Here is a 27,217-nt window from a genome sequence, read left to right on the forward strand (position 1 = left end):
CCCTCCAAAGCTGTAACTCCTCCGTAACCATAGAAACCAGCGTATTGTGTAGACTTCTTGTACCACAAACCCCCACTCCTTGAAATTCACCCATTTTCAATTGTTCAGTCTTGTCAGATGATACTGCTGTTGCTGATGTCACTGCGGGGCTATGGTGTCTTTGCATGAATCTGAATTGAACCTAATGTAACTCAATGTGAATAGCTTCATTTAATAAAGGCTTCTCTTGTTTTGGTGTGGCTAACACCACATTGATTCCTTTTGTCCACTTCAGGGACCTGATTCTCCCAAATCTTGTAAATACTTCAGCTCTCAATGCCAAAAACCCTCACCAGGTCCAGACACGATACAGCACTGGTTTAGGAAATATCACTACGTTACATGTGTTTTTTTGGTTTTTTTTTTGTTTTTGTTTTATTTTGCTTATTATTTGATGACACAAAAGCAGTATTTTTGCACTGTAATAATATAGCAGTGTTTTTAACCCTAAAATATTGTAAAATACTACACAGTCACTTATGGTCCAATAAACAGCAGCCTCACAGTCCTCCAGGATGTGTTCAGAGCTGGGTCAGGCTTTTCAGTGTAAGCCTTGTAATTTACTGGTAACTGTGTTTTCTTTTCCATACGTGTGAATGCGTTTTAACGTCTACAACAGCTTCAATGAAGAACTAACAGAATACTACGCTGTCTATGTGCCATGTATATTTTGTGTAAATATACATTGGTAATACTGATGAACAGTGGGTGGTGAAAGTGTCTTCCTGTTGCCAGCCTCCACTGAGAAGTAGACAGTACAACAAACTTTGGGTTTGTAAATGCAAATACTGACTAACATGCTAATAAGAAGTCACAGATTTTGAGCAATATGTCATACTGTGGTTGGATTTCCTCCACCCACAATAACTGTATCGCAGATCAATTAATGTACAGAGCATTTGAATCATATTTAAACATCGGGCAAAGCCCATTTGATGATATATTTGTTTTATCATGATATATTTGTATTTTTTGCATTACAAATATGAAATGTTGAATCATCTCAAGCCTAAAGGTGCACGCTAAGAGGATGTTTGATTGAACACAGTTGGACACAGCCCATAATGGGCCTCGAGTCGATAACAGTGTCTATAAATATTGGCATGCAGGTTCATGTGAGCCTCAGGCTGAGCTTTTAAATGAAGCTTAATCTACACTTCTCCAAGCATCTGCATTATTACTTCCAACCACAAGTCCTACTATTGACGAGTACACTCAGTGCTATTCTATTACAAGAAGCAAAGAGAAGTAATCTTATTTTCCCACATAAATGACAACATAAAGGAAAATAGGCTTCTTCTGAGCAGGGTTTGAGGCAAAAGCATCAACTATAAAGATAATATATGGCTCTTACGCACAGTAAGGGCATAACATACACCCGCATTTGGATTCTAATGGTTTGGAGTCTTCATACAAACTTTACAGTGCTCTTTGTTGTGAGTTGGGCTTCTGTCTTGGCTTATTTTGTGGGTTGCCTAAACATGAATTGTTAGAGTGGCCTTTGTAACATGCACACTGACTAAATGTCAAGTCTGTGTGATGTCATAACTATTACAGTGAGCTATTGTTTTATGACCCACTTTTATGGTTTGTATATTTAAAGTGACATTTTATTGGCTTGATTGCCATGCACATGCTTAATGTCAAGGTAATTCACAAAGTAATGTGTGAGTGTTATGTTTTGTTACTCAAATAAATCACCAAAGAATTTAATAACTGAGTGAATCCAGATTCGGTGAATGACAATATAACTAAGAAAATAATGCTGCTTTTTCTTACCAAATGCTAAAAATCAGATTCAAATCAAATTAAGCTTTGCACTTTATGAATACTATAGTGTGTGATCTTAACCTAATTTGGGCTGAGGTGGAAGCAGTGGCTTGGTGGGCACATAAACTTTCATGTAGCATGGGGAGACAAACTGATGCTGCAGACTTATAAATATTAAACGTGCCTTGCCTGACTTATTGCTTGACTGCATAAAAAACAGAGGTAAGAGCAGTTTGTCTGGCTCTCTCTCCTTGTTATGTAACACCTGACCCCATCCACTGCAGTACAACAGCACCGGGATTCCCTCTTTATCCCCAAATCAGTAGTGATGAGAACATGAAAGGAAGGAGCTACTAAAATACATCATAACACATGGAACAGGACCCTTCTCCTCACAGATACATTGATGAATGGCACAGCAGAGCAATGCTAAATGTGCTGTCACGAGCACTACCCCAAATGCTCTGCTGTGGTCTAGAGGGAACTCTTGGCATAGTTTCTGAGGATAAGGCACTTTACAGGTACATCGAGCAGTATTTTTGTTCCTGTTTTGTATCAGTGCCCCTTTCTCAATTGACTTACCAAGACAACTACTGACTGCAGACGACATAACACCGTACCCACCATATATAGACCCTTTGAAATATGTTGGTGCTAACACTCCTCAATTTTCTTCATCTTGTTAAAGTTTAAAATTGTGGTTATTTTGCTAAAGAAAATGAAATGTGCACTTTGCCCTCTGCACTTTCAATTCAGATGTTTTTTTCTTTGTTGTTGATGTGTTTTTGTTGTGGCAGCAGAGTTCTGTCCAATAATTTATGCCTAGTGATTACAGTGATTTAACATATACATATAAACCTATTACAGTACTTTGTAATGTTAACATGAGACCCTTGTAATATGGTATAACATATAACATATATGTCATGTACAATGTCCCCAGAGCTGTGGGAAATTGTGTGGAGACCTGGGGTACATGAAGAGAGCTGGTGGAGGAACACATGATTCTGACTCAGAGACTTGGCAGAAATTGTGATGATATATTTCTGTCAATTTCATCAGTGTGTCGACCTGGGAGCACCCCTGCAGCGCATCAGTCAGTCTGTGTTACACTCTTGTCACCTGCTACGGCACTTCACAAAGGGATGTTTTCGTTCTGTCACAGTGCCTGGGGTGGAAGAAGCAATGCATTTTGTGTTATCCTTTTTTATATTTATGTAGTTATATGAGCACACATTAGGGACTACATTAACATGTATCAAAAGAGTAAAATAAGAAACAGTTGTTTCTTGTACAGGAAATGTGTGATGAAACTATCTTATTTTGATGTTTGCCCAGTACTATGTTTCTCTACAAAGCCAAAATGTTCTTTGTCTGCATAACTTAATTTTGGACCCATGCGTAAACAGTGTATAGAAACACCTCCTAAACACCATTGTTAGGCTGATGAGAACAACAGAACAGACTGGAGCTGTGGAAAATATGGACATGAAAGCTTTACAAAGCTCAGATGTGTCATAGATAATTGCCAGTGACTCTTTCAGACACATGGGCCTATGGTATGCAATGCTGCTGGAATCAAAAGCATTGTACTTTAAGATTTATTCAAAGGAATGTAAAACATGGGTGTTTATACCACATTTCTTCAGCTTTTCTTTCTGGTAATACGTTTGACTGAATACAATCTGATCCATGGAGTTCCTTCGTGTGACACTTAGCCTGAGGCAGTGAGTCTGTGAATAGTCGGCGCTGTCGCTGGTGAAGACTAATGAGTGAGCGCGTTCACAGGTACAACGCTGTTACAGACATCACAGCTCTGATTCAGACACGCACAGTATGGCAGACCACATATTCACATGTCTTTTCCACGCTCACCAAGAGGCCGTCACTCCTCTATGATGCGCGGGTCTGCGCCTACACCGTCTCCTGAAGGTGCGCAAAGCCGCCGGTCAGTGAGCGAAAGAGCACGTAACAGAGGAGGAAGTGTGTGGCCGCGGGTGCGAGACCCATCTGACGCTGTAAGCCTGATGAATGCAGTCTCAGGGATGAGCACGTGGAAATGAGGGGAATAGGGGGATATCGCAGTCCATGAACGATGAAGTAGTTCATATTACAGAGGCCTATTAGTTCACTTGCCGCTGTCAGCCCACAGCGTAATGAGGAAGTCTGCAGACACGCATCTGGAGCTGCTGTAGACCGCCGTATAGTCCTGTAAAATGTGTTTAATGTATACTTAAGTCATGTATCACTGGCTTAGCAATAAATGTGATTTTGCTATCAGTATACTCTTGCACTCTTTGAAAACTGTAAACCTCTTAGAATGTGTTATTGTTTTTTAAGAAATGCAAGGATATTGCAAACACAATCATGTTTTTCATTTTTGAAGTTGAAGTTCCAAGACTATAAGAGGCCACATAAGGTATATTTCAGTGGCTTGAGTGCCACATAATTCAGTATGTAGTTGATAACGGGGGCCACAGTACAGAAACATCTTGCAACTTGTCTACAAATATGTTAAATTGGCCGTCACACTCAGCTTCATTAAAGGCAGTCCTTGTTAGTGTGGTGCTGTACTTACTTAAACCTGATATACTCAGTCAACATGGTTCATAACATGCATCATTTAGAAGCCTCTGCAGGTTGTTACAGACACATCCTGGTCAATTTGTTCAATGTATTCTGCGTGTGGCTATGGTAATAAGGGAGCCCAATAAGGGAGGTGGTATATTGTTGAGAAGAAAGAAAAACAGGACATATTTTAAAAGTATATCTTAATATAAACATTTTATTCAGTGCATTTTTGTGTATACAACAAATAATAAACAACTGGAAGTCTCCAAGCAGCCACAGTGTCTGCCTGACAATGTTGTTTTCTCCAATGTGGCCTGGTTTGTTTGGAACACATAATCCAACATGGGTTAATACACACAGCCTACATCATGCAGCTCTAGACCATAAATCCCTGCTCTCTCCCATGCAACAGATAGGTTTGCTCATAACAGAGTAAACCATCTCTGGAGGTGCAGCCCAGTAAAGAAGGCTTCCCAAAAGCAAGTACCAGAAATGTATGAAGCTGGAGGAAAAGGGCCCACAAAAGGGGACTGCTTTGTACACAATTGTATTTGTACATGCCCTGTGCAAGAAGAGGGAAGTTTTCATTTATTTTATTATCTTTTTTTTTTTACTTTTTCACTTTTACAAATATGACATGTCCTATAAAATGTTAAGCCACCTAAAAGTCCACAGTATTCTTTTGAATATAGAAAATGTTGTCACCACAATAAATTACTCAAATACATAGAACAAGCATCCGGGAAGGGAGTCGCCATGCCATATTTCCTATGGCAATGGTATGGGTCAATAAAGAGGACAGATGCTGGAAGAAGAGGGCCAAAGGATGACATGACACAGAGCACAGAGACGAAGACATCGTAACACAGTCCAAACAGAAGGGAATGGGGACACACACAGATCATTCCATACTTCAGTAGTCAAGCATATCAGATATAAGAAAAAACACAAGATCCAGCATACTGCCAAGTCCAAAGTATGTCACATCACTGCCTTCTCCAATTGTGTACGGCCAAAACGGCTCACTCTCATCAAAAGGATTCCAGCTTTGCCTTTAGACTGGCTCCATTCTCAGTGGCTTAAAGGGACACTCTTCATTCTGTCTTTGGTTTGCTGGAACCTCTTTCAATGATGATAAAAAATCCATAAGAAATACTGAACAATGGCAAGGGGAGAGAACACGAGGGATAGAAAACAACCAAGAAAGAAAGAAAGAAAAGGCTCAAGGCTAATTTAGAAAATTAGCAGAATCAAGGTGCAGCTGTGGCATCTTTACAAAATAAGAAGAAAGAAAAAAAAAAGCCACACTGTCCTATATAATTGGGATCAACAGAGGAGGCATCTTCTCCCATGCTCTGTGCCCAGTCTGAGCTTGTGCATGAGGACACAGAGGAGCTACCATCTGGCCGGTCACAGTCTCAGCAGCACTGCGCCGCGCCAGGGACATCATAGAGGCTTTGTATTCACAGAAGCAAGGAGCCCACCGCCACGGCACCACTATGGGCCGTCAACAGCACCTCTCTCCTCGCACTGTTGCAATAATGCATGAGCGTTTAAAGTAAAAGAAATCATTTTAACATGAGCAAATATCAGCCCATTAGTGATGCAAGAAAGAAAACTCAAGCTAAAACAATATTAGAACTTTTTCATTCAGAATGTGGTAAATGTGCTATTATATGTTTTTAGTACTACAGTTGTTGTAACCAAAAAAGTGAAATACCAAAATGGAAGTGTCCTTTAATAATAATAATAATGGTGTTTTTCTTTCAGTCCTGAAATGGTGAGAAAGTTGTGGATCACGCTCTGCTGGAGGTAAGGTTCGGAGGTTTCTGTCCCAGAGGAGGTCCCTCGCTACGTGGACTCGTGCTGGCTCACCGTCTTGCCTCCGTTCAGCACCGCAGATGCACTCCGGCTCTTGGTGGGGGTGCCTGTGCCCGACCGTGAGAACTCTGTCAGCTCGTGGAGGGATGGCTCTCTGTACATTGCAACTGGATGAACAAAAACAGCAGATTAAAAAAATTAGGAATGTCTAGATTAAAGAACATTGGACCTGGAGACTAGTAATTGAGGTAATGCACTTTTGCAGAAGCAAATTATTCATGTTGCTCTATACTACACCTAATCTTGAGTTGGAAGAATATGATACAATGTAGAGAATAGTTTTATTTTTTACAAAATTTGGTTCCGATCCTCTACTCAAGCTTTACAGCTGGGGACTGCTCATAGTAGAAGTTGCTGAAGTTGGAGATGGCACATGAGGCTATTGCGTATTTCATTATAAATTCAGGAGTCACTGGGGCTTTTGCTCTGCTGTGTTTGCAGTAACGGCCAATTTGCATCCACAGCTTTTCTCCAGAATTGCCAGTAATCTGAGCACAGCCCTGGACATCTTCACTCTAGAATTTCAAAGAGATTTGTGTTAAATTGTTGAAAGTGCATATTACACATTTTAATGTATGGTTCAGGTTTTATTTAGTTTTTTTTTAACTTCATCAAAATGGTCAAAGTAGGGAAATGTAGATCTTAGGCAACATCTTAAAAATAACAATTAGGTATGGGCTTTTGTAAAAAATAAATATTTAAATAAGACAAAAATGGGATTGCATGCTGGTGAGGTACACGTCTTGAGAAGTTGTATTTCCAGAAAGCAGTGCCACAGTAACAGCAAAAATTTGAAATTAAATCATATTAAATTAAGTATTATATTATATAGATTATAGACCACACCTGTCTGCACATAAGTGAATTATCACAGCCTGTTGGGGTCCAAACATTGAGTTTCACAGACACAAATAGGGACTTTGTCTGAAGGTCAAAATCTGCCAAAACCCCATTATAGTGAGTCAGGTTTCAATTCAATTGGACAGGTCCAGTGTTGATGACATTATGTAATGTCCCATAGGCAGCAAACTGATGCTTTTTTTGTTGGTTATGACAAACAAGTTTATGTCTTTAGCTCAACATTTTCTATCATCTTTTAAATATTTACATCAGAGATCATCTGACCACGTTCACCTTCAGCAGCAATCTTCTATACTGCAGTGACACTGGGTTCATGTGAAAGGGTCAACAGAATCAAAGGAGGGAGACATGCCTGCTGGGTACACAGCTCAGCCTAATTGGGATCTGTAATAGTCTATTCTTTCTGAGCTCCTTTCATTCTTGTCTCAAGGAAGTGCTTTTCTTTTTGCATGTTATAAACTGAAGATCTGAAGATGACTCTTTATGACCTGAAATGCCGTTTGTGTTCTTCAGTTAATAAATGTCTTAAAAAACCACAAGATGAGGGAAATATGGAGTGGGATTATTCTTTAAACTGTAAGTGAATAAATAATAGATGAAGTTGAGTTCAGTGCAGTACTGTGGAACATTCCAAGCACAGCAAAAACTTGTCCATAGGGACAGGCAGGTGGCAGACTCTTCACAAGAAAAGTTGCATAGTATAACTTTAAATATGGAATGCAATGAGACTCACCTTTTAGTGGTTTGGGAAGAAAGTGTGCTGCTGGCTTGTTCTTCTTGACGTGGTTGCCCTTCATGATTTCGCCCTCTTTATTGAGGCCCAGGTACCAGCCCCGGCCTGACTGCTGCTGCCGGTAGATCATGGAGGAATACGTCACATAGTAGTTCTCAAACACCGACTCTTTGAATTTACACTCTGATGTGAAGTGTTCCTGAAGAGACAAACCACAAGAAACACATTGAGAGCTTAGTGGACATTATTTTACTCAGATATAAGGTCAGTGGTTATCAAGCTATATAGTTATTTCCTACAGTATGTCAAATGTCGGGAAACTCTACTGTTCTACTGGGGTACTTAAACGCCCATGTGGGCAATGACAGTGACACTTGCAGAGGGGTAATTGGGAGGAACGGCCTCCCTGATCTGAACCCGAGCGGTGTTCTGTTACTGGACCTCTGTGCTAGTCATGGTCTGTATATAACGAACACCATGTTGAAGCACAAGGGTGTCCTTAAGTGTACGTGGCACCAGGACGGCCTAGGCCAGAGGTCGATGATCGACTTTGTAGTTGTGTCATCTGACCTCCGGCCGCGCGTCTGTCAACTGACGGGTACTGGTGGGCCAAGCGTGCTACAGCCCATGCGGTTGCAGAGGCAAAAACTCGGAGCTGGGAGAAGTTCGGGGAGGCCATGTAGGAAGACTATCGGACGGCCTCAAAGAGATTCTGGCAAACCGTCCGGCACCTCAGAAGGGAGAAGCAGTTCTCCCCCCACACTGTTTACAGTGTGGGGGGAAAACTGTTGACCTCGACTGGGAACATCGTCCGGCGGTGGAAGGAATAGTTTGAGGATCTCCTCAATCCCACCGTCACGTGGATGTTGTGGGGCTGTCTTGGCTGACACGTCTCTTCGACGTCGCGTGGCGGTTGGGGACAGTACCTCTGGACTGGCAAACCGGGGTGGTGGTCCCTCTGTATAAGAAGGGGGACCGGAGGGTGTGCTCCAACTACTGGGGAATCACACTCCTCAGCCTTCCCGGTAAGGTCTATGCCAGGGTACTGGAGAGGAGAATCTGGCCAATAGTCGAACCTCGGATCCAGGAGGAGCAGTGTGGTTTTCGTCCTGGCCGTGGAACACTGGACCAGCTCTACACTCTCCGTCGGGTGCTCGAGGGCTCATGGGAGTTTGCCCAACCAGTCCACATGTGCTTTGTGGATCTGGAGAAGGCTTTCGACCGTGACCCTTGTGGCGTCCTGTGGGGGGTGCTCTAGGAGTATGGGGTTCGGGGCCCTTTGCTAAGGGCTGTCCGTTCTCTGTATGACCGGAGCAGGAGCTGTGTTCGCATTGCCGACAGTAAGTCAGACCTGTTCCTGGTGTGTGTTGGATTCCGCCAGGGCTGCGCTTTGTCACCAGTTCTGTTCATTGTATTTATGGACAGAATTTCTAGGCGCAGTCAGGGGCCGGAGGAGGTCCGGTTTGGGGACCACAGGATTTCATCTCTGCTTTTTGCAGATGATGTTGTCCTGTTGGCTCCATCAGGCCAGGACCTGTAATGTGCACTGGGGCAGTTTGCAGTCGTGTGTGAAGCGGCTGGGATGAAGATAAGCTCTTCTAAGTCCGAAGCCATGATTCTCGACTGGATAAAGGTGGCTTGCCCTCTCCGGGTGGGTGGAGAGTCATTGCCTCAAGTGGAGGAGTTCAAGTATCTCGGGGTCTTGTTCACGAGTGAGGGGAGGACGGAATGTGAAATTGACAGGTGGATCAGTGCAGCATCTGCAGTGACGCGGTCGCTGTACTGGACCATTGTGGTGAAGCTCTGGGTAATGTCCGAAAGGACAAGATCGCAGATACAAACGCTCAAAATGAGTTTCCTTCGCAGGGTGGCTGGGCGCTCCCTTAGAGATAGGGTGAGGAGCTCAGTCACACAGGAGGAGCTCGGAGTAGAGCCGCTGCTCCTCCTCGTCGAGAGGAGCCAGCTGAGGTGGCTCGGGCATCTGTTCTGGATGCCTCCTGGGCACCTCCCTTGGGAGGTGTTCTAGGCATGTCCCACCGGGAGGAGGCCCCGGGGAAGACCCAGGACACTCTGGAGAGACTTTGTCTCTCGGCTGGCCTGGGAACGCCTTGAGGTCCCCCCAGAGGAGCTGGAGGACGTGTCTGGGGTGAAGGAAGTCTGGGAGTCCCTGCTTAGACTGCTGCCCCCGCGACCTGGCCCCGGATAAGCGGAAGAAAATGGATGGATGGAAGTTAGGTGGGTGAAATGTTTTGCTCCTGTTAAGGTTAATGTATATTGTGCACTGTCCTTGCCTCATTAAATAAATAAACTAAAACTAAGAGCACAACTCACTGGAGATAACAAGGAGATAACATCTCTACAAATATTGCTCTAAGGTTAGGAACATGGGGATTACTCTGCCTACAGTTAAACCTTCTTCACCAAGTAAAGAACATATGCGGATGTAGTCTTCTATAATGTGTTAAAGGTCAGTGGTTTTTAAACTGGGGTATGGGAACAATTAGCAGTACTTTGGAGTTTGGTCGTATTTTCAAGTAATAAATAAATAAATCAGAGATTCAGATTTAACCATTTTAAGAACAGTTTTTAAATTGTAACTCTTAATTTTCAACAGTCCTGTCATGATATTAATAATATGAACTTATCATTCAACATATGAAAGCTGGAACAATATATTTTTGGGGTCAATATTTAACTGTTATTTCAATTATTATTCTAGGTCATGATTTTATAACAATATTTTACAATTAGAATACTTTTTGTGGTTTAAATCTGCTTTTGGGTTCTTGTGTCAGTGGAATAAATTAGTTTCAGTATTATCATTTATCATCTATATTTACTTGATCAATATATTGTACTTCAAAATTTGTTATCCTGACAGTCCATGTTTACTACCAAAAGATTTTTATATGATGAGATTACCCATGAAGTAACACAAAAACAGTTTTATATCAGATTCTCTTTTTACTCTTATCTCCAGAGAATGATCAGACTCCATTTACTGTATTTAATAATGCATTACTTTGTGGCATAGATAACAGTGATATGACCGATAGTGAGAATTATAAATAAAGCATATGGCTAGATAAAGTCTTGGCTCTTAATTATGTATGCCTTGTTCATTATATCCTAGAATATTGTCAACTGTATTCAAAACATAGTTATAAAATTACTGACGTCTTTGTATTTGGTTCAATATTGACTTTACGTTATAAGGCTAAGGCAGCTCTAATTGGTCTATATATGTGTTTGGTATAATGCCTGCAAGGTGTGACTGCCTGCTTATTTTTAATGGTATTGAGGTACTTTCACTAATGAACACTCTGTGGGGAGCCTCCTTGGAGACGTGTGGGTTTGCAGTTCATTTTGCCGACTCCATACTGCGCCAAGGTTCTCTCCAGCACTTTGTTTGGTTTAGGATCAGGAGCCTATATAGGATTTGCCCATTAATACTACAAGAGTGTGGCGGTGGTTTATTTCCCTCGGGTGAAAATCTGTGTGTGTGTGTGTGCGCAGGGGGTTAGTGGTTAGGTGGCCATTGTGTGCATGTGTGTGTGTTTGCCCAATTTGTGGAGCTGCTAGTGCAGAGAGTCTAAAAATCCACTCTAATCAGGAGACAATTCCCCCCTGAGCCAGGCTGAGGGACAGTGGTGGTGCCTGCTTTCCTCACTGTAACTTCTATTATGAAAAGCCAAAACACACTTAGAAAATACAGGAATATAATCTACCCAGTTGATTTGGGCACACAGAAATAAATGTTGAAAAATGGATGCTCAGTATGATGTACAGATGGTCAAAACACAGAAGCCATGTGGGTCGGTGTGATGTGATGATGTGTCCTTAAGGCTGTGGTGTCATGACAAACAACATAATCTATGTGGGTCTTATTCTTCTCTACTTCATGAGCATTTTAATTGCTTTTGTGATTATAGTTATTTCCTACTAGGGATGGACATTCGATGAAATTTTCTTAATCGATCATCGGAAGAATTAACAATCAATTATCGATTAATCATTAACGTATTTATATTAAAATGATCATCATTATTATTACTATCTGCACTATCTGCATAAATAAATTCAACTTTACGACATATAAACATATAACGACTCTAGAGCCACATCAATCCGTTTGACATTATAATGTGTTTAATGGAGTTTTGCGCAACTCTCACAGAAACGAAACTTAAAACAGCATTGCTAATTTGCATAAACTAAGCGAAGATAAAACTACAGCTCTTGTGTCGCTGATGCGGTCAACTTCTGTCGGAATAAAAGACATGACTCAGTGGAATACAGGTTAGTGTGACCATATTTGCGTTTGTCAAAACCAGGACACCGTAGGAGGTGCGGACTCGTCATTGACATTGCGCGACTCTCACCTGGCAAAACTTTTTCCCACTGGACACCGAAACATATGTTCCTGCTTTGTACACTGTGCACATGGACTCACACTTGTCCCGAACGCAACGAAAACCGTGGAATTTCTTGTACAAGTCATCGTTAAATACGCATTTGTGCTTCGGTACGCTGCAGACTGACCAAATGTTTGTGTCTCGCTCCTTCTGAGTGCAGAGAGACACATGTACCGACCCCTGTTTGATCACGCTACGCACAGCAACCTACATTCAGTTTGTCGATTAAAATCAACGTAATCGATGAAATTCTTAATGATCAATTATCGATTAATCATGCCCATCCCTATTTCCTACAGCATGTAAAAATCATTATCACACCATTACATAAACATATTCATGTTCACAAGTTAGATGGGTAAAATGTTTTGCTCCTGTTAAGGTTAATGTATATTGTGCACTGTTCTTGCCTCATTAAATAAATAAACTAAAACTAAGAGCACAACTCACTGTGTAGCAGGGATCTCTAGACTAGAAAGACATAACAGCTCTACAAATATTGCTCTAAGGTTAGAACATGGGGATTACTCTGCCTACAGTCAAACCTTCTTCTACGCCGACACGAGGTAAAAAACATATGTGGATGTAGTCTTCTATGATGTGTTAAAGAAGACATATTCTTATATCTGGTATTTAATGATAAACTACAATATAAATATACATAAATCACAATTTTATATATTGTTCACTATAAACCCCAACATTAACCAAAGTGCAGAACTGACACTGCTGCTTGCCCTGTCTCTAAAAAAAGTCATTTCACCATTTAAAGCAGGAGATTCAAAATTATAATCTTTAAAAAAAAAAAAAAAAGTAAACTTTTTGTAAGTATGACCCATACTTATAAGATCGCAAGTAAGTATGCAAGGCTGTGGGCGGGATACTTTTCTGAGCAATCTAGTCTCAAATGCTGAACATTAGGATTACAAACACTGGATGATTCACTGCAAATGTGACTACAAATTTGAGTAGGCTAATGAGAGAAAACTATTGTAGCATGGCTAACAGTTTCTAAGTCATTTTAATAATATGTGAATAATATAATATATATATATATATATATATATATATATATATATATATATATATATATATATATATATATATATATATATATATATATATATATATATATATATACAGTGTTGGGGAGTAACAGATTACATGTACCGGAGTCACGTAATCAGAGTGCAAATTATGAGTAACTGTATTCAGTTACAGTTACTGTTTGAATGAGTGGTAATTAGATTACAGTTACTTTGTTGAAATAATTGGATTACATGGTGGGATTTTCCTGTTTTCCTGTTTTCACATTTTGGGCTATATCCCCCCCTTTTTTTTCTTTTCTTTTTTTCCGGTAATTCCACTCACTGCTGGAAACTAAACCAAGTCTGAACTAGATCTAAACCAGGTCTAAACCAGGTCTAAACCAGGTCTAAACCAGGACTAAACCAGGACTAAACCAGGACTAAAACCAGCTATAAGATAGATCTAAACTAGATATAAACCAGGTCTAAACCAGGTCTAATCCAGGACTAAACTAGATCTAAACTAGATCTAAATCAGGACTAAACCAGGACTAAAACCAGCTCTAAACTAGATCTAAACCACATCTAAAACCAGGTCTAAACCAGGTCTAAACCAGGACTAAAACAGGACTAAACCAGCTCTAAACTAGATCTAAACCACATCTAAAACCAGGTCTAAAGCAGGTCTAAACCAGGTCTAAAGCAGCTCTAAACTAGATCTAAACCACATCCAAAACCAGGTCTAAACCAGGTCTAAACCATGTCTAAACCAGGACTAAATCAGGATTAAACCAGGACTAAAACCAGCTCTAAACTAGATCTAAACCACATCTAAAACCAGGTCTAAAACAGGACTAAACCAGCTCTAAACTAGATCTAAACCACATCTAAAACCAGGTCTAAAGCAGGTCTAAACCAGGTCTAAACCAGCTCTAAACTAGATCTAAACCACATCCAAAACCAGGTCTAAACCAGGTCTAAACCATGTCTAAACCAGGACTAAATCAGGATTAAACCAGGACTAAAACCAGCTCTAAACTAGATCTAAACCACATCTAAAACCAGGTCTAAACCAGGTCTAAAACAGGACTAAACCAGCTCTAAACTAGATCTAAACCACATCTAAAACCAGGTCTAAAGCAGGTCTAAACCAGCTCTAAACTAGATCTAAACCACATCCAAAACCAGGTCTAAACCAGGTCTAAACCATGTCTAAACCAGGACTAAATCAGGATTAAACCAGGACTAAAACCAGCTCTAAACTAGATCTAAACCACATCTAAAACCAGGTCTAAACCAGGTCTAAACCAGGTCTAAAACAGGACTAAACCAGGTCTAAACCAGGACTAAACCAGATCTAAAACCAGGTCTAAAGCAGGTCTAAACCAGGACTAAACCAGATCTAAAACCAGGTCTAAACCAGGTCTAAACCAGGACTAAACCAGGACTAAATCAGGATTTAACAGGACTAAATCATGCTGTGTGGACTCTGTCTCCTTCTCTTCTTATCAATAATATTTTTAATACGGTTAAGTAAAGTCTTTTATTTTCTTTTAGCAGACATAAATTCTTATGTCACGATATCCTCGTCTTTGCTTCTCTACAGCAAATCAAGTAATCCAAAGTATTCAGATTGCGTTGCTCACTTTAAGTAACTTAATGGGTTACGTTACAAACTACATTTTGGTGTATGTAATCTGTAATCTGTAGGGGAATACATTTTAAAAGGAACCTTCCCAACACTGTATATATATTCTGCTAAGAAAGGTGTATTCCAGTTTGTGCACAAATATCATCCAGCACATTCTTCACAAAACTTGAACATGTGCTGTCCTGCAGATTTGGAACAGTGTTTTCAGTTCAGTGCTCCAAAGCAGATCCTGCCCCACACAAGTGTTTTTGATCATTCACTCCTGCCCCAGCAGACTTGCTACACTCACAGCTACACTGCTACCACCCTGGCAACATCCTGCCACAGAGAAAGAAGGTGGCTAAGGGTGAAAAAATGAAAAGCACTATGCTCACTGTTTTATGTGCGCAACAACTTCACAAGGAAAAAAGCAAGTTCACACCAGCTTAGTCACAGAGCTAAATCATATCTTCTGATTAATTGTAACAAGTTACTTGTTTTGTTAAAATGATACTCCTGACCACAGTCTTTCTATGTAGTTCAATAAAATAAAAAATAATGGACAGATAGGCTGACAAATTATAGTATGTTAGACATTAGGTGAAGGGTGTGATAAACAGGCCTTAAAAAAAAAAAAATGAAATTTTGGACCAAAACTAAAAAATATATAAAACTGTTCTATGGCCATTTTAATGCAAATTGGTTGAATTTATAATAATTTAAGTTGCTTCTTTGGAAGCTATGACTGTAACTTGCAAAGCCAAAACATTGTACATGGCCTAGATTCTTAATAACAACAAAAGTATTATAAGTTAAGACAGTGCACAGCTCTGGGAGCACAAGTCTTTGATGTGGCACTGGTGTGTTTTGTGAAGTGTCATGTCTGTCTGTGTCTTGCTTGTGTTTATTTTTGTAGCTCTCAGAATTTGTCCTGACAGTTTGGTGCTGGAAGCTCTACAAAGCCATTGTTAATATTACAAAGAAGTGCAAGATCATTTTGGATAGCCCATGTCAAAGTCTTGTTTTTTTCCTTATCGAAGGCACGTGTAAGACAGATAAGTAACAAACTGTTTTATATATCATATAAAATATACATTATTCTTAAGTTTAATTTATTCAAAATTATAACACAGGTGTAGGACTGGTATTTGATTTATATTAGTAGTAATATATCAGTAATAGTACTAGTAATACTATTAGTATTGTAAAGTGTGAAAATGTAGGCAAACATATCGCTTCTATTTGTACTGAGGTGCTACACTTCTCAATCTTTAATCTTGGACCTTCTTTGTTAATGTGATGTAGTTGATCCAGAAAAGACAGAGAAGGCGTCTTTGTTAAACAAGAGAAAACCTCAGCTGCCCCACCTCTTTATACAGTACTATGAACACTATCATTATACAAACAATACTTAATGTCCACAAATGTAATGTATTTACTGTCTGCCAGCATCAATAATAGTGAATAAATGATCCATGTCAAACCACAATCAATTATGATGCTTTTGTGATGCTTCCTGGGGAGTAATTACTGATCATGTTTACAATTCAGTAGTAGGAGTAGAGACACTGTAATGGATCTAGCATCCTCCGTAAAATGTATTGGCTGCATTTTCCCAGATGGGTCCAATCAATGCTAAAGGGAAGTAGAAACAACAGCAATTACGACAATGAAATCAGCACTTTGCTACTTTTTTCAATAGCCCACAACACTCATGACGCTTAAAAGAGGCCAGTACTTCAACTCTTCCTAAACTTGACTTGCTCTGTGCTACTCAGGGTAGCTTTTGTTCACTTGTTTGGGCCTACATTGCTTTTGAACAGCCTTACAAATTGCAAACACAAATAGACACACCCACATTGTGTTGACAATGGAGCACCCTGCACGTTGGACTAGTTAATGACACAGCCCAGTGGAGGGAGACGCTGCAGCAGCAGTTATTTACCGAAGGCTTTGTGAGCGCTAAATGGATAAAAGCACTGGGAGTGTGACTGGTGCGTCTCTAACTGGAGTGGAGTCAAAGGGCCCAAGACAAGGACTCACACTTGTTTGTAGCAGTTTGGGACAACATTTTGGTTCTACAATGTTTTTGCAAAGAGCTTCAGGCAGCATTCAATTAAGTCTGGGACAAAAACTGCAATGTGAAGAATCTAGTATTTAAGTGATGACGTGTTCAGAATAGTTTCATAAAGTCCTGTCTGGAAAAGATCTTTTCAAACATGATGGGCAATCTTGCAGCTTCAGGCAAGACCCACATTTCATTTAATTTGTGTTGAATTTACACCACAATTCTCAATTCCATTTCTCATCCATTTACAGTATTTTAAACAATAAGCAGACCTTACTGAGATGAGCTTTTTGCATTGTACATCATCATCTTGTAGTTCTAGAAAACTTTATAAAAATTAAGCAAAATATGAAAAACTGTCAAATATTTTTAAAGGTGCACTATGTAACTTTTCTGTCTCCTTGGATATGCCATTGCTTTCCCTGAAATATTCCATAGTATGAAATGTATAGTAAAGAATATGCTGTAATTCGAGTGTTTTTACCATCTAGGTGACGCTGAATATATTCACAGCTAAGTTCTGCCTCAGTCACAGCTTTTCTCATTATATATCGCCTCCTGCTCCTCAAATCTCAGAACATACAGTACATGTAACACCATGTAGTCTGTGATACCTAATTATATTACGTAACTCACATAAAAGAAGTATTTATTAAGACAATGACAACTATACTATCAGCCATGCTAGAATGTTGTTACCTCATCACAAGCATACTTGGAGTTGTGTTTTGTTTCATCCACACTTTTTTGAGTAATTATTAGGCTGTCTACATCTCCAAAGTTCAAAATGCTCTGTTCCCCCTTGTGATGTCATAGATGGGTAGTTTTCATGTTAACAGATAACTTTCACTTTTTTTTCAGTAGAGACTGGCAATGCTAGGGCTAAAATAATCCAAATAATTCTAGTGAAGGTGGATGGAGTTTAAAAACACAGTGAAGCACTTCCTGTATTACCACATGACATCACAAAGTGGAACAATGTGTTTGCTATTTGTGAAATGAAGTCAGGGTTTGTGTGCTAAACATGTGTGAATGAAACAAAACACAACAGCGAGTATGTTTTAGATGAGGGAACAACATTATAACACTGATCAGAAAATAATGTAATATGGGCCCTTTAAGCCTGGGTCACACACTAGGGACCAGTGGTTCTCAAAATTTTGACACCAAGTACCATGTAAGAAAACATTTGGCTTTCAGACACTACTTTGACATGGAGTGTATGCAAATTTATAAGTTTGAAAACTGAAATGAGTGTGAATTCCTCCTCTTCTCTTCACCAAAACTGTTGTCTTTTGAAATGTGACACCACTCATCTCAAATTAGCAAATACTCAACACTTTCTGAAATTCTAACACATCAACTTTGAGGACAAAATGTTCACTTGCTGCCTAAATGAATCATAACAACAGTGGACTTTGTGGATAATGCCAAGCTGTAGAAATGAAACCAAGTTTATTGTTTAAATGTGTGTGTAAAAAGTTTTAGATTGTGCAAATATTATCCTATTATATTGACTTACATAACACAATTCCCCCAATCCTGATAACCTGTGTAAAAGCTGACACCTCCCTACTAATGTCAGTCTCTTAATTTAAGCTCTATTCATGGCTTGATACAAGGCTCTTTTGTCTTTCCATTTGAACAGCTGTTAGTGGCTTGTTGACATTGAACTTTATTGAATTAATCTTGAGGCTTATTTAATATGCTTAATTACAGTGAGCCGAGTAGCCTTCATTAGGATCAGTGAGAGCGACAGACTGCTGGGGAGCCATGTTACATTATTGTGTATGTAATGCACATTGATGGAGTGTTGTATTTCAATTATATGTGTACAGTCCCCTCAGGCGAGCTTAGCCATAGGAACCCCCATGGACATGTTGTCAAACAGTGACTAGTGCTATGAAAATATAATTATATGCAGAACATATACTCAGTTAGCTGGGGCCATTATACTGTCAGTCTTTGTTCTTGTGAATTAATTGTACTCATATTGTTAAATTCTACAGAGCAATATTAGAATTTTCTTTTTAAATTAATTTCCTTCAGGTGTTTACATGTTCAGGACACAATGCAGATTACAGGTATCAATAGCAGACAGGTCGATATTTGGTGCTTACTTTACGAAGGACAGATAATGCAAAACTACCACTGTATGCATGCTCTGCTGTGACCTTTGTCAACTTCTGCAAGGCACCAAGTCAAACAACAGCTATAAACGTGACTTTTGTCATAAAACAATGATGACTAAATGGATTATGTAAGTAAACATGAACTTAAGACAACAAAAAAACTACATGACTTTGAATATTGTCAGTGGCTCAGTGATTAGAATCTTAGGCAAGACACTTCATCCACATTGCCTAGTAGGGAAAGCGTGTGTGCGTGAGTGATTGCTGGTGGTCAGAGGGGCTGATGGAGCAGACTGATAGCCACACAGCTTACCATAACTGAGTATGGAGTAAATGAATAAAGACTACAGTGTAGTACTTTGAAAGGCTTTGGCGAGTCTGTAAAGTGCATTACAATGCTAAAGCAATATTATTATTAATATGTGTAGTTCTCAGTAAAAATCATCATCATCATATTTGTTTTTGTGCAGTTACTGTATCTATACCTTAGGAGTATACTGGTGACAAAAAAGAGTGAAGACTAGGGGTGGGTGATATGCCAAAAAATATAATGATTTTCTTGGAGCCAGATGATGATGTTGATTTTATCATGGTTCATGTTCTTTTTGTGTTTTGTAGCCTTGCAGAGGTAACTTAAGTCACCTGCTTCTTCTGAAAGTGCACACTTCATTGCAGTTGGCTAAATTCAAATGCCACTCACTTAGAGCATAGCTGAAGCTGACCAATAGGAGGTGAGAGTGGCGTAAAGTGTCTTTGAGCATAGAGCTGCATTCAAAAGAAAATGAGTGAATTATTATGTGATGATTTGACCAAAAAAGCTGCTCATCACAGGGATGAGTTCACAATTTGCCCTGCCCTCATCCGTTCACTTTACTGTCACTACCACAGACAGACTAATAATAAAGGGTTACTCAAATATGTGTGAATGAATCAAAACACAAGTATGTTTTTGGTGAGGTAACAATTCTAACATGATTTAAAGTTTACAAGAGTAAATTTTGCATAATATGGGAACATTAACAAAAAACAAAGTGCATAAATAAAATGAAGCAGATGTTCACTTATTAGGATGTTGTTTTTTTCAGAATCAGAGGTATGGTCAGTCAGTACTATACAAAAAGCAGATACTTACTGATGTGTACAAGAATCCTTCACTGTTCATGGCCAAGTAGAGTTTAGTCTGCACTCCCTGAATGGCAACCACCCGCAGCCCCACAGGAATAAGGTTGAACATGGCTGAGGAAACACAAAGAATACAGCATCAAAATGAAGTTCAGTCATTTAGTATATAAACATTTGATGGGCTATTTCATGCTCAGACACTTACTCAGCGAACTGTAAATCCACAAATTATATGTATAAGTCTCATAGGATCTACCAACCAACAAATACATGAGTGCACTGCTTCTTTAACGCTTTACTATTTATGATGGATTTTTGGACAACATTGATATTTTATAATTTGTAAAGAAGTAATATGCATGTAGGGAAAGCCAGCCAGATTCACAAGTGTACTGAGGAGTGAAGCTGTTCAAATAAAGCTAAAAACCAACAGCTGCATTTGAGCACTGAAATGAGGAGCAAGTTGAATAAATGTGAAATCACTTTAAAAACAGGAAGAAGTCTGATAGTGAGGCAGCTTCAGCATGCAGGGTCATTCAAACATGTGTGAATGAAACTAAAATGAATTATATATATGAAAGTCAGTTAGTCAGTTAATGCTTAGATACTGTATAAAATGAATCATGTTTGATAAGACACAATTTCACCCCAACCAGGAAACATCACAATGGAAATGTAGTAACAACTCCCAGGGGAATGTCAAGCTAGTAGCACAGGAGCATACTGGAGTAAATTAGCTAGAGCATTTTGTGATTAATAACTTAAAATGCATACTATTATTAATTGTTAAAGTCTCATCTGGTCTCATCATTTGGAGGGGGTGCCAAGGGACAGTGCTTGTACTTTTTTGTGTGTACAGCAAAGTTTTGAAACTTTTTGGAACATTGCTCAGTGCTGCAGTGCAGAGGTTTTATGGTCCAGTGCCAAGAAGTTATGAATGTGACTTAGCGCACAACTTTTACACAGCTTCTTTACACAGGGACACTCTACTGCCATTTTATCCACTGGTTTTCTTATCTTTTTGACTTTAGCTCTTTCTTTCTCTCTTTCTCCATGATGCTCCCTACATGTCTGCATCTGTACTTCTGTTCTTCATTTGAGCAGGATTATAGAGCTTTGTGGGGATGGCACTTGTGCACAGGGGAAACTCAATTACCATGAGGCTGCTGGGAGCACCTGAGCACCACAGTGGAGTGGATGACAGGGCAGCCACCCACACCATTCAGGTGCAAGAGGAGGAGGCCCCGGGGACAGCTGCCATGATTGGTCCTCCCACCAGTGTGCAAGGCCAATTTAAATTGACAAGGAAGCACAGGCTTTTGTGTTTTTCATTTTAAACATTTAGTTCAGTAGTTTAACCATTTGTAGGCAAGAAACAATAAAATATAGCATGTAAGAGGGGATGACTAAATGTCTGACAATACTGTGATTTTTGTATTTGCTATACTGGCATTAATAACTGTATTTAAAAGTGACTGTGCAAAAATAATTTGGGATATTAAAGCCTAATGGGTGTGTTTCCTGTTGTGGTACCTATCTCCTTTCACAGAACATGAGACACTGTGGCTCTCTTCTTTTCACTGACACTTTCTACTCCTGATACTGCAGTCATAAAAGGGGTCAGGGGTCATGAGACAGGCAAGAGGCTGCATTCAAGTGTTCACAACAGTGATGATTACTGCATATTTTTAAATAGATCGACCTTTGAACTGTCACTAAAGTGAATGGCCAGTTGAAAAGGGACAAATGCGCAGAACCCAAAACCCCTGATCAACCTGAAAAAGAATGAAACTGTTATAGACCTATTTGTATCATCAGCCCTTTAAGAAAGATGTGAAGTGAAGTATTGTTTTACTCATAATGTAATAACTTGTATTACAAAGGACTAGAATCACTTTCAGTACTACAATATATGTTTATGCTTATATGTATGTTTTAGTTTAGTAGAAAACTGGAACAATCTGATTCAAGATTTTCCTCTTTTAAATGCACCACTGTAACTCAGATCACATCCTTCTCCACCCCATGTGCTTGTGTACGTCTTTGAGTAGGTCCTCTCCTACCATCATAAGACACCAGTATCTCCAAGAGGAGCGCTCCGTCACCATGGAGACAAGCGCACCCTAACAACGCTATTTTTGGAGCAGTGCAACAAGATTCACTCTTCCTTCTTTTTCCTGTTTAAACATGGTCTTTAATTTTCTTCATGAAGTGTATTGAGTGATGCAGGCCAGCAGTTATGTAAGAGGTGTCATAGATACAGGGAACAAAGACTTCTGATCCTTATTGCATTTCCTTAGGAGACTGAGGGAAAACAGAGGCTCTAAATCTGCTTAGTGTCATAAACAGAGACCATCAAAGTTCTTTAATGAGCTTTGCAAATCCATTACCTGTTTAAGTGGAGACAGTTTCTGTCTCTCACTTCTGCTGCAACCATATCATTTTAGTCACACTTAATCTTTCTTAAAGCCGGTATCTGAATCACACTGAAGCCCTGGTTTACATAACTCTGAATGTTGTCTTATTTCAATGTTAAAATAAAATAAATGAGTTTGAAAAATAGGCTTATGGGAAATGTAGATTTTACCTGAATATCTACTTCCACTTAGTCAAGAGTAAGGACCACTGACACTTGTCCACTTCACATAGTCAGTAAAATGTTATATAAAATGTAAGCCTTTAGCTTTTTGAGACCTTCTCTCAGCTTAAATATATAATATTGTTCAATATTCTAATAATCTAAGACATAAGCATTGTGAATTTTACAATTATAATTCTGAAGAAAAGAATGCATTGGGAGTGAAGGTAAATCTTGAAGTTGTCATGTAAACTACTTTGAGTCTAACAGCTTGCCTGAGTGGAGAAAAGTACTCAGTACTCACTGTAACCATTGTCTTCCTCCTTAGTTCCATCGATGGTGCCGTCAGCCTGCAGCTGGAGGTGGAAACCCTGTCGGCTGTACAGTTTTGTCACGATCCCTTTCAGCTGGGGCTCTGTGGAACACACACAAACCAACACTACATAAGATCTTCATGTAGGATTTAACATTTTATAGAGATGGAATCAAGGTGCCAGGACACACTTTTACCCTTTCAAATCAGTCAGAATCAACATCAAGGTTGTCAATGCAACCAAAAAGTTTCAGATGGTACTTTCATGGAAGACAAAACCTCTGATTAGGAAAAACATGGATAACTTTATTTCACTTTTTCACTTTTTCCATGGTATCACCACAGTCTGTACTGGGTTCACTGAATGCATAATTAACGCTCTACTCGAGAAGTCAATATTTTCAATGAAAGTGTTCTGTCTCGCCTGTCAGTCTGTGTCTGTGTGGTTCTGTGCACTAGAGCTAAGTGCTCTCTATTCCCCAGTTATTGTCCCAAGTGGAGTGTCCTTTACTGTGGTTTACCACACCTTTCATCTATCCTTTCATCTCACTTACCTTTCAATACTGCCCTTTCTGCTCGGGCTAAGGTTACTTGTGTGCACTGAAGTTGTACGCACTGGGAGGATCACAAAACTCAAAGTTGGTCAACTCAAATTACTATACTAATTAAAAATGAGTCAATACAACTAAAACTCCAGTGAGAAAAGTTTAGATACCATTGCTTTGATCACAGAAACCAAGCATGAAAAATGAATGAAATGAAGCAATGGCTCATTTAAAAACAAATTCACTGGTGGGAAGTGAAAATCACATACATTTTTAAATTTAAAATGAAAGCAAGAACATCTTCATCTCAGTGTGTTGCATATGAGTTTATGACTTTGACTATATGACTTTTACACCGTTGTTCAATATTTTCAGTCATTAAGAGGAATGACTGAAACTTGGAAAACAGTCTCAGTCATTCCTCATAATCAAATAAGCATAGTTACATATCAAATATGGTGGAAATGTCCAAACATCGGCTAAGATTCTGATTGCGAGACAGTGCTCTGTTATAGTATTTAAGGTGCTATCAAAAGAGCCCGCAGCGTTACAGACCTGGACGTCTTCTGCGTCTCTTCTTGGAGCTGAAGAGTTTGACTCGGGAGAAGACGCTGAGTCTGCTGGGTTTTTCGCAGCTCCCTTTGGTTTTACTGGGACTACTCACGCAGCGGCAGGCGTTCGACTTTTCCCGCTCCCTCGCCTGCCTCTTCTGCCTGATGAGGGAGCTGGCGATAGCTGCTGCCATGGCCAGCTTGGCGGCAGGGTGCAAACTTGTACAGTGAGTCTCACTCCGTCAGAACCCAGAGCACTGAATTCAGGAAGGAAATGTGCAGCAAAAAAAGGTCACGAACTTTTCCTCGTTCGCCTTCTGTAGCTCGCGCCTTTAAAAACAGTTGGTGAGCCTAGAAGGATCACACTTACAGTCGCACAAAATCTTAACTGTTCTCTGTCCACAAAAACCCATCCGAGAAGGAAAAGAGGTCCACTCAAAGACATTCGTAAAGACGCTCATGTCGCGTGACATGTCCCCATCCTTTTGTCCATGAACGTCAAAGTAAGCAGAGGGAGCTCTACGTCGCAGCGCACATGGCTCAAGCTCAGAGTGAGAGGAGTTGAGCGCGGCCCCTGGTTGGAAACACCTGTTTGCTGCGCCTCCTTTATTTCTTTACTGCGCACGCATCAGCGCCATTGTGGCCTTATCTGAAGTACAGTCAATCTAGATAATGGTCCAAGTGCTCCATCGTGGATAGAGTAGTCTACATTAAACTATTCTCCGGGCAATCCTCCTCCAACAAGCCGCGAGTAGTGAGAGGAGGGGTACAGAGACACTAAAGCAGTCACTGGGCACACCCCTTACTCTACACTACTTCTACACACGGGCATGTGTGCAGAACCACTGTACAATTTAAGCTGCTGAAGCCCAGCCTTACTCATTACTCATTCAAAATTAACATTTGCAGATATTGCTCGTGTTTACCAATGAGATAGGCTACACCTCTCCTGTTTTCAAATGTTATGAAAACAGTCACTCAACACTTGGCCTAATATTTTCAAACGGTTAATATTGAGCAATATCTGTCCCTCCATGAAAAGACAGACAGACATCCGTTGAATTGTTTGAATTGTCAGCTGCCTCTAGTGGGAGACTTTTAGCATGCTAGCCAATGCTGCCATCTAGAGTCAACATAATAAAATGCAGCATCAATCCAATTGCACTTTTGCTGCCATATTTTCTAAAATAAATTTGCCATAAGTAATACATATATAAGTAATTGACGTAAGCTACATCTGTTTACTACCAATATACATATACAATACAATACAAACAAAACACAAATGGGCTGACCAAAAACATGATAATTAATAAATCACATATAAATACAAATATATGAGTACACATTTTGATACAGGAGAATGAGATATAACTTAAATTATGCTAGGTACAAAAAAAAGCATAGAGTAATAATAATATGAAAAAGAAAAGCAGACAAGGCATTATGTCGCAGTGTTTCAGCACCATGGACAGCTCTATAGCGTTTTTGACGAAAAAGCCCAAAATAACAAACAAAAAACAATGTTCTTGACACAAACACCAGCCTTAAATCAAAATTAAGTAAATCAGTCTAATTTCTTTAAAAAGTTTGTGCAAATTAGCCCATTCCACACGCATTAAAATAGACATACCTGACACTGCTTTTCTTAGAGGAAAACTCATATTTGCCCTGATGAGATAGTCCGAGGATACGGCCGTTCTTCAAACTGAGCAGTGAGTCGACTTGTCTTACATTTAGACAAAACTTCAAACCGTCCCCAGAACAGTACAACTGTCAGTGGCGTAGTGATGGGGCAGGCTGCGTCGAGGCGTGGTCATCAACAGGAAGATCGTTACGGGACATTAGCGACATGCCATTATGACTTCTAAAATGCTCATTAAACATTCATTTAGAGGTCTTGTTGATCCGGAAAACAAAGAACACGCGTTGTGGTCGCCTGAGGAAAATGGATGGAAATGCACTGAAAAGATCTGACTTCCTTTCCAGGACTAGATATGACTTTGCTATCATATTACAAAAATGATGTAAATTGATCCGATAATGCGTGGACTAAACTGGTTACGCTGGGCCCTACTTTCGACGGAAATATATTGGTATGACATAAGCACTGAGGAAAAGAATTTGTATTGTGCAGACAGTACAATGAAAGTTAGAGGGAATATATTCAACAATGTTTTAACATATGACAAAAGTGTTGGTGGGATATTAGCGAATTTTGTGACTTATCCTGTAATTTGTTATTGTATTAGCAATTACATTACGAGTTTGGCCACACATTACCAAAGTAGTCAACAATTATGCTTCCTGGAAAAAATAGGCTACTTTTAAGGATTTATGTTTTAATAGTGGGCTACAGTACAGGCGTTCAGTACTTCACGGCCAGTTCACTAGAGGGCGCTCGAAGGTAAGAATTAAGCGGCCGTTGCCTTGAATGAACCTTTATGTTTGGCCCTAAATGCATCACAGATTGCGAATTTAAAAAAATAATCAGTGTTATTTCTCTTGAGTATACAATAATATAATAGAAAATACAGCAATTGATTAATAACTATTTTTAAAATGCAAAACTGTATAGGCACTTAATTTTTCTTTTCATTGTCATCCATACCTATGGCAATATACAGCCAGATAAAACAAATTGTATATCTACGGGATTTATATTATGCAGTTGTATTTTGATAATGTAGCTCAATATATGAAACATGGAACCAGAACAAATTTAAGTTTATAGATGCATCCAGTGTATGATATTATGCCATTTCATTAATCCTTAATTAAATGTCATAACACGAGAAGAGACTTTCTACATTTCTAAATCTCTCTGGGGTAAGGGTTTCCCTTTGTTTTTAAAAAAAAAAAAAAAAAAAAAAAAAAAAAAAAAAGAGTTGCGTTTTCAAGAACTCAAGCACCTAGAAGAATAGGGTCCGCTCTGCTGTGCCATACCAATCTTCACCACTAGAGAGAGCCACCCCATGAA

At 39.5% G+C, this 27,217-nt stretch overlaps 1 protein-coding gene across 2 annotated transcripts in view; it reads right to left on the bottom strand.

The window, feature by feature from the left end:
* Positions 1–4,665: 4,665 nt before the first annotated feature.
* Positions 4,666–27,217, bottom strand: part of fgf13a (fibroblast growth factor 13a) — a 72,192-nt gene continuing 49,640 nt past the window's right edge. The window contains exons 1-5 of one of the 2 annotated variants that reach the window (XM_020923452.2): positions 24,242–24,919; positions 23,133–23,243; positions 20,261–20,364; positions 7,856–8,054; positions 4,666–6,368 (exon numbers count right to left, since the gene is read on the bottom strand). In XM_020923452.2, coding sequence (XP_020779111.1) covers positions 6,232–6,368; positions 7,856–8,054; positions 20,261–20,364; positions 23,133–23,243; positions 24,242–24,431 — 741 coding nt within the window. In that variant the 5' untranslated portion in view covers positions 24,432–24,919 and the 3' untranslated portion in view covers positions 4,666–6,231. Of the gene's footprint in view, positions 6,369–7,855; positions 8,055–20,260; positions 20,365–23,132; positions 23,244–24,241; positions 24,920–27,217 lie in introns of those variants that run through there. The other variant, XM_020923454.2, reaches the window with a different exon arrangement.

This window comes from Boleophthalmus pectinirostris, unplaced genomic scaffold (genome assembly GCF_026225935.1).
Source record: "Boleophthalmus pectinirostris isolate CB_2022bp ecotype Guang Dong unplaced genomic scaffold, ASM2622593v1 HiC_scaffold_23, whole genome shotgun sequence".
NCBI lineage: Eukaryota > Metazoa > Chordata > Actinopteri > Gobiiformes > Gobiidae > Boleophthalmus > Boleophthalmus pectinirostris.